The sequence below is a fragment of the Thamnophis elegans genome, chromosome Z, assembly GCF_009769535.1.
Source record: "Thamnophis elegans isolate rThaEle1 chromosome Z, rThaEle1.pri, whole genome shotgun sequence".
Classification (NCBI taxonomy): Eukaryota; Metazoa; Chordata; class Lepidosauria; order Squamata; family Colubridae; genus Thamnophis; species Thamnophis elegans.
Window position 1 is genome coordinate 9,487,274 of NC_045558.1, and position 8,405 is coordinate 9,495,678.

Here is an 8,405-nt window from a genome sequence, read left to right on the forward strand (position 1 = left end):
AGTTGATGCATTACATATGTGCCACCATACTTGAGATACTGAAAACATACTAGGTAAGATTTAACAAGTCTTGTTTTGGTGTAGGAATGTAAATGTTAGCCACATAAGGAATAGTTAAATACATTTCTGTGATCCATAGCCTTTATAGTTCCCATTCCCAGATGTATTCCAGAAGTTTGCTGCAAAAGGAAAAATACTTTTAAAAATACACTTTCTGTTCCACAGGAAGATGTATTTTATGATGAAAAGGTCACTGATGGTATCATTCAATAAAATGTGTAACCCACATGTCAAACTAAATAAAATAGCTGTATTAAGAAAGGGAGTGGCAAGCAATCAGAGAAATTAAGCAATAGTTCAAATAGCAAGTAGAAATGCATAAGATGTACTAGCAAAAGTACTTTATCTGGATCTACTTTGCAAACCTGGTAGAAACAGAGGGAAAAACAACGTGTTATTTCCAAAAGACACTATCAATGTAATGATTACTGTGAATCTGTTCTGAATTTAAATTATCACTAAAATACAATTGTTTTTCCAATTGTTGCTGTTGTATGAATTCTTGAAACAACCTATGGCCACCATCTAAAAATATTAGCTCTTAAGGAAAAAGATCAATATGCTACATGAAACTAATTAGCAGTGCAAAGAGAGAAATGCATGTTACAACTAACTTCATATACAATCTAATCCAAAAAAGAAAAGCATTTTAGCAAAATACTTAATAAGAAATTAAAACTATGAATATGCAATTATAATGGTAATGTAATCAACTTGAATGTATTATGAAATTTTATACACATTTTAATTTAAAGCACTACTTTAAAAATACAGATCTGCTGAATGAATTGTCTTATACAGCAATTTCCATAGGTTTTTCTATGCATGCTATATACATGCAAGCCATTTCACAGTCATAGAAGGATACAACTTCTCTCTTGCATCATTGTTTTACCACCTAGCAGATGAGATATTAGAAACTTTTCGGGTCAAATACCCAACTATAGAAAAATGTATCCAGTCTGTTCTCCGTTTTTGCTGGAACCATGGTATTCAGAACTTTTAGCCATAATGACTGTGAAGAACACCAGACAGGGAAAAACTGAGTGGTACTGTGGTGTTTTGAAAATCAATTGACAGACTAAATGCCTTCCTTAACCAAAGATACAGTGTCTTCTAAACATTTTGTAATATGCTGGAATCAGGGAAGGTGTAAAAAGACACTGTCACTATGTAGACACTTTTTTGCATGAAAAATACGTAGGTCTGAATTTTGCTTGAGGATAAAAGCTTGTTTTACTCAGTATCACATGAACCGAATAGATTATTAAACAGCAATATAAACGGCAACATTATGTAGGGAAATACAAAAATGGTTTATAAGGTTTCCTATGTAGCTTTTCCATTTCTGAACTTTTGAAAGCAAGCACAGCACCCTGATTTTTGTTTGGGATAAAAATGTGAACTAGTTATTTTCCAAAGTTTGCTAGTTGTCCGAAGAAAATCGTTGCTCTTATGGGATTGTGTAGAGGGTGGTGGTAAATTACACTCTTCTAAAATGAACAGGAAAGCATCTTAATCCGTGAATTATGTGAGCCCGAATTAACGTAATATAGAGAGCAATATTACAGCAGTCATGAACCTTTATACAAAATATATTTGTATTCTCTATTTCCTGGCAAACCCAAACCACCTGATTCACTGCCAAATACAAAGTACAGGATGCTCCACATTTACATCAACTAGTGTTGCAAGAATGAGACACAAGTTTGATTTCAGCACATTAATTCTTGGGATTCAAGTAGAAAAATATGGCAGAATCCAGAAACAAAGCCAAAACAACCCAGGCTTTCCACCAGCCATTCTCTGCTAGTTGTGTATACCCCTCACTGTGCCTTTTGACAGCTCCTGGGGAGGAGCTTCCCATTACACAATTACATGCCTAAGGTTGGTGGATTTGCAATGTACACCACAGAAAGGGTGGAAGGGAAGTAATCCCCTTCTGGGAGAATAACTCCAAAATAAGTTTATTTTATTTTTTAGAGAGAGATTATTGGGAATTTTAAAAATAGGGATGTGTGGGCGAGTGAAGCTAGAAGTAATTAAAGAAAGATTAAAATAGAGGCGGGTGACGAACGAGGAAAAAGAAAGTGATAGGAGAAAAAAAAAGGGTCAGGGAAGCTCTTCTCAGTGCCAAAGAAGAGGGGGAGAGAAAGGGGAATGGAAGTTGAAAGCAAGGGGGAAATGAAGGTGGGGAGGACAGTGACAAAGGGGGGCGAAGGAGAAGGGGAGAGGAGGGAAAGGTGAGGGCCATTCCCAACAGGGCGCTGGGACTGGGGAACGGAAAGGACAAAAACAAAAGAAGGGGGGAGCGGGGCAGGGCAAAAGGGCACAGGTGAGGAAGAAACGGCAGGAAAGCAGGGGGCTGGCGACACGGCAAACCGGAGTACCGAGCGGAGGGCGGACGCCCCGGCGGGGCTGACACCGCTCCTCCGGGCTTCCTCCGACTCGCAGCGACGCCCGCACGGAACTTACTTCTTCCTGACTCTCTGGAAAGGGGAAGCGCCATCTTTACGAGGCCGGCCCCTCGGTCTTTTGTCTGTCGCGGCGGCCGCGGCCGTGGGGGAAACCCCCGGCTCTCGGAGCGGCGGCGGCGTCAGGCTCTGCTGCTCGGTTGACATCCTGGTCAGCCGGACGGGGGAGAAGCATGGAGGGCGGCGAGCGGGGACGGCGAGAGTGCGGCGGCAGGACGAGGGCGACGCTCCTCCTGCTCCAACGGCCACGGCAGCAGCAGCGGCGGAGGCTGCTGCGGCTCCCCTTCTCCTGCGGGTCCTCCTCGGCCACCACCACGACCGCCTCCTGCGCCTCCTCCTCTACCTCCGCCTCGCATCGCTGGCCTCAGCCGCCGCGGACCAGCGCGCAGGTAGCCGCATGGGGAGGAGGAGAGGAGGGCCCGCCTCAGCCACACCGCAATTAGACCCCCTCGGAGAGGCTCGGAGGACGGAGGGGAGGGGAACGGAGCGGGGGGGGGGCACACGGCCGACGCCTTCTCCTCTGGGGCGCGCTCGCTCGCGGGCGGGCGGGCCTCCGAGAGCTGCGCTCAGGCTGTGGAGTTCCGCCGCTTCCTTGTAACGTTGGCCGGGCGCCCTTCCTCCCCCTTTTCCCCCCGCCCTCGCGGGAAGTGGAGGCGGCGGCGGCGGACGGGCGGGTGGAGATGGAAGTTTTGACAGCTCCTCCAGCTGCTGCTGAGGGAAGACGGAGGAGCGAGAAAGCAGGGCGGACAGGCGCGCGCGCGGGGGGGGCGGTTAGGTTTCCCTCCCTGTGTGTGTGTGTGTCTATGTGTCTGAGAGAGCGCGCGCGCCCGCGTGTGGCATACATGTGCGTCTATGGTGTCACACGGGAGGGGGGGAGGGCCTGGGGCCGCTTCTCCCTTCTCTCGGTCCCCTCAGGCCCGGCCGCGAGCCAGGAAGTTGGAGCGGGTGGGGGAGGGGGGTAGCGTCGTCTCTGCCTCGGAGGGTGTTGCACGTGACATGACGGCCCGGCTGACTGACTGACGGGCTGCCCGCCCCCCCTCCCCCGCCTGAGGTGGCGGTTGCCGGGCAGCCACCTTCGACGTCGCGGACGCCGCAAGGAAGGGCTTCGCGCCGCCTTTAGAGGCGGCGCCCCCCTCCAATACACACACACTTCGCTTTGCCCCCCTCCCCACAGAAACAAGAGTTGAAGCGGGGGGAGACGTGAGGATATTTCCTCTTCGACGTCTCAGGGGGAGGGGGAGGGGAAGACGTTGGCGGCGCTCGATCTGCCTGCCGCCCACTCTCTCCCTCCTGCCCCTCCCCCCGCCCCCGCCCCGCCTTCTTCCCTCAGCGGGGCCCCACACTGCGCCTGCCCGAGCCACCCCGCCCACCGGCCACCCCTTTTTCTCAGCCCAGACAGCTCATTCGACGCGCCGCCGTCGCTGACCTCACGGGCTCTGCTGGCGACGGTTGGGCGGGAAACCTGGAAGACCGGAGGATGGGTGGATCGGAGTTCGGGGAGTCCAGGAAGGCTCCGGAGAGCCTCTGTTTGTATGTGTGTGTGTGTGTGTGCGCGCGCGCGCGCGAGTTGCCAGCTGTGCTAAACAAACCGCCGCCCGCAGCCCCTGAGAGGCGCCTGCAGGTGTTGGGTGCCAAAGCGTCAGGCGTGCCCACCTCTTTTCCGCAACCGAGGCGCCCTTTTCGAAGCTGGTTTGGGAGCAAACCGCGAGTGCAAGATAGTTTCTTTATTTTATTTCGTCAAGCATGAATTAGATAACAGATGTTAAGTATAGACATGATTATGAATACATGATATGAATACGAATACAAGGGACAGGGACAGTAAGGCACCTCTTTTTAATGCAACTTTTTAATGCAACTTTTTTTTGTTACCACTTATCATCCTCTCAATAATTTGAGCTATTCTGAATTTATTTATCTGTTGTGAATCAACATTCCCCCCCTCCCATGGCTGAGAAGTGCACTGCGTAACACAAGAAACTACAATTTGAGGCCATCCACCTTTGTTTTCTGAATTCAAAGTCTTACATAGCCTATCCTGTACATAAAGCATTAATTCCTACCAGTGCATTTGACAGCTCTTCCAGTTTTCCCTGTGGTTGAGCCCTTATTTATTTAAATTTCATATTTCAATTTATAGGACTGCCCATCTCAAATTCATGACTTCGATGTTATTATATATTATAGACTTATAAGACAATGGGTTATATTGCTCAGGCAATGAAGCAAGTCCTCTTTTACTCAAGAAGTTTTATTGTCTGGAGCCTTTCAAGACCACTGTGTTAGCTTTTCTGTTTTCCATCTATTCCATCTATTAGTAGTAGTAACACATGTTAATGGTATTGTACTTTATGACACACACAAAACCATTAGAAGAGTGGATGGTACGTAAATAAAAAACCTAAATTATAATGCATTTCAGCTGCTTTTGTTTTAGTATCTTGATAAACACATTTCATTTGAACACTTTCTTGGAGATGGATGGATAACAATCTCACGATATATTTAATGACACAAGTCTTTGCTTGGGAAGAGGTTAAAAACAAGGGAGTTAAGGACATGTATCAATGTTTACAGTTAGTATTAACTTCAGCCTATGTGCCAACTGTATATGATTTATTATAATGATTTGCCTACTGGCAGGGGAATTCTGGGAGTTGGAAAACATTGGCTTAGTTCTTTAGTCCTACAGCAACCCACAAGTCTTGGGTAGATTTATTTGAACCCTGTTCCAGCTGTTCATAAAAGAACTGGGAAGTGGAGTCATAAAATAGAAATGCAATTTTAATGTAAATGTTGAGTCAAATTAGGATTGCTACAATGGAAAGGTACTGCAGTTCTCTACTATTCACCAGACATCCCTCTCTTGATGTCTCTCGGAGATGTTGGCTGTTGGGACTGTACTTGGCTAGAAATGAAAAGAGCTGGTCCAATATTTTGGACAGCATCAGACTGGGAAAGGCTGCTTCCCTCTCTTTTCCAGCCTGAACGGAGGCGGACTCACTTCTTGGCTGGATTCAGACGAATCGGTCCGTGAAATTCAGCGGGACCGACTCCCACTCCTCGGGATGGGGCCAACTGACAGGGCTGGTTGACTTAGACGAGCCTCTCCAGACTTAGCTCGCCTGGAGAATCACCGGCAAAACGCCGAACAGGGATATGCACACGTGGCTTTCGTGACAACAGCCGTAATTTTCACCTCCTCGACGCCTCCCCAGCCTTCGGGTTGTCTTCAGAAACTGGCCGCCCGGGAACAGGCGGATCTTCATCCGCCCGATTGTTCCCACAGTGAGGTCAGCGGAGGCCGGACTGGAAAGAAGGAAGGGCGCAGGCCGACCAGGCGGACGTGGGAGAGAGATGTAGGCGGGGGGAGCGTCCAAGGCGCGCCGCAAAGGTGGCCAACGTGGGCGTGTGTTACCTGTGCGCGCAGAGGGCGTTGCCGATACCCGAGCGTTTCCTCTGGCGCTGACTGGAGGCACTTGGCTCCCGACCAGAGACCCGAGCCAGCGTAACCGAAGCCTCAGGGAGCTGAAATTGGCACGGAGTGTGTGAGAGAAAAGGAGGGAGGGAGAGCGCCTAAGGAGAGGGTTGGTTTCCAGCAATTTTGGCTGCAACAGCTGCTGATCCTTCCACTGCTCCGGGGGTTGGGGGAGGGATGGCGAAAGGGGGTGGTGGTTCTTGTGCTAATCCTACTCCCCGCTCCCCAGGGAGACGGGCCTAGCTGGTTGGCCCCCTGCCCAGATTCTCTGAGGCTCAGTGCGGGGGTTAAGCCTCATTACATGGGATTTAACTTGTCCAGCCAAGTACAGAATACAGCCCAAACTGTACTGGCAGAGATATTTTTTGAGGAAGGGCATGCAGATTCGTATCCCCAAATCAGGATTTTAGGTGATGGTGGTAATGATGATGATGATGATGGACTATACAGAGGATTGATACTATTTACATTTTCATACATAAATAAATGCTCAAAAAGTATGTTTCCTGCCCCTCCCCTCCATTTCCCTGCTTCCTGCCAAATTCAGAAGTTTAATTTTCTGATATTTTTCCTTCCATACAACTAGAAGGAACCTCATTGCACATTTCTGGCATCGTGGAATATTCATTTGACATATTACACTGGAAGCTTACTTTGCTTCTGATCATCATCCTTCCCAACCTTTTTGAATATTTCTCTCTTTTACCAGAAAACATTTAGATTGAACATTATTATCTCTTAATTAACTCTGCCTACTGTACTAGAGTTATATAACTTGTTAAGAATAACAACAAAATTACTATAACTCTAAGGCCTTTGAACAAGTCATAGGCAAACTATACAATCTCCTGAATGTGCATTTAAAACAACTACATTTATCTCTTTGGTAAAAAGGCTTATTTTCAAAAATATGTTCACAAGGGATATTGTCTCTAAGGCTACAACTGAGGGGTAAAGTTATTGAAAATATCAGTATTTGGAAGGGCAGCACAGAGAAACTGGCATCCATTATTTATTTATTTTATTTTATTCCATTCCCACATATTTTGCAAAACACTAAAAAAACTCCATGAAATTTGGAGCTAGGAAATGAATTAGGCCAATGGGCATGCAGAATTTAATAGCTGCAAAATCTGGAATATGTGTGTTTGGCATTTGGATAGTTCTTACAATAATTTATCTTTGCCACTACTTATGAATAGTTGCTGGTCAGTGTGAAAAATATTGTTCACATTCTTGTAATGTGTACCAGCAGCACCAGCAGAAAATGGTATCTGAAAGTGGACTTTAGTTATGGAGGGATCGAAGTCTGTTTGGATTTTGTTTATTTTGCGTCCCTTATTGTTTGCGGTGATTGACAGCTGCGATAACTCTTAGGTCAATATGTGTGGTTGGGAATAACCATCAGGGCACTTGCCAGCACACCTTCTGACATGCCTAGAGCCCTGGGAGGTCTTAAAGCTGTAATGACCCTGGATATTTATGTGAGCAATGATGGAGAATTATGGCAGAAGCCAGTGCTGGGCTGAAGGGACCCCTGCGGTTTGATGGAGTTCAGCTTACCTGTTGGCTGGACATAGAATGGCTGGTGGCTACCAGGTCTTGGCTCCAGTTGAGGTCCAGCTGCCCATCTCCTGAGTTTTCCATGTGACCCTCACCAGCTGCCCAAAGTAAAGGCTGGGCATTTCCCTTAGACCTGGAGATGGCCTGGATCCCTAGGTTCTCTGCAACTTCATATCTACTTGGGATGGTGATCTTTATCCCTGGAGAAAGAAGGGGAGACTGTGGTTCCACAGGATGTGCAATATCAGCTTGGCATTCTGAGAAATCAGTGGTCAATAAACACACAGATATACATAGAGATAAACTGATATACAATTTAAAAGACACAAGCAAAAGCTACGAAAGAGGCAAACAATCTACAACACATCCCAACCTATTTGCCTAGATCTTTTGCAAAGATGACTGTGACACCCTTTTCTTCTTTTTTCTTCCTCTCCAAGGTTCTTTTGCTTGTTTGTTTTTCAATTGTTCTTTGTTCTCTCTCTCTCTCTCTCTCTCTCTCTCTCTCTCTCTCTCTCTCTCTCTCTTGTGTGTGTGTGTGTGTGTGTGTGTGTGTGTGTTTTATTTCTGAATTGATTTCTGCATATTTTAACCACTGTAAAAGCACCCAGAATTGCTGGGAGTGAAGTAGCATATACATTTAATAAATTAGTATTAATTTATATAAACTATTGTTAGCCCACCTTCCAGCGGCCAACACCAAATAAGCAGGAAACCGCACAAGAAAAACAGGGGAAAAAAGAAAACAGCCTAATAAAGGAACCATCGAGGAAGAAACTACAATCTAACTAAGACTGCTGAGACAGATTATGTATTAACAACCAGGAAAC

The 8,405-nt window shown here is 46.7% G+C and overlaps 1 protein-coding gene across 6 annotated transcripts in view; it reads right to left on the bottom strand.

Moving 5' to 3' along the window:
• Positions 1-4,888, bottom strand: part of KMT2C (lysine methyltransferase 2C) — a 171,255-nt gene extending 166,367 nt beyond the window's left edge. For 5 of the 6 annotated variants that reach the window (XM_032236936.1, XM_032236935.1, XM_032236937.1 and 2 more), the window contains exon 1: positions 2,536-4,887. In XM_032236936.1, the coding sequence (XP_032092827.1) occupies positions 2,536-2,681 (146 nt within the window). In that variant the 5' untranslated portion in view covers positions 2,682-4,887. Of the gene's footprint in view, positions 1-2,535 lie in introns of all 6 variants that reach the window. The other variant, XM_032236939.1, reaches the window with a different exon arrangement.
• Between the last annotated feature and the right edge of the window lie 3,517 nt (positions 4,889-8,405).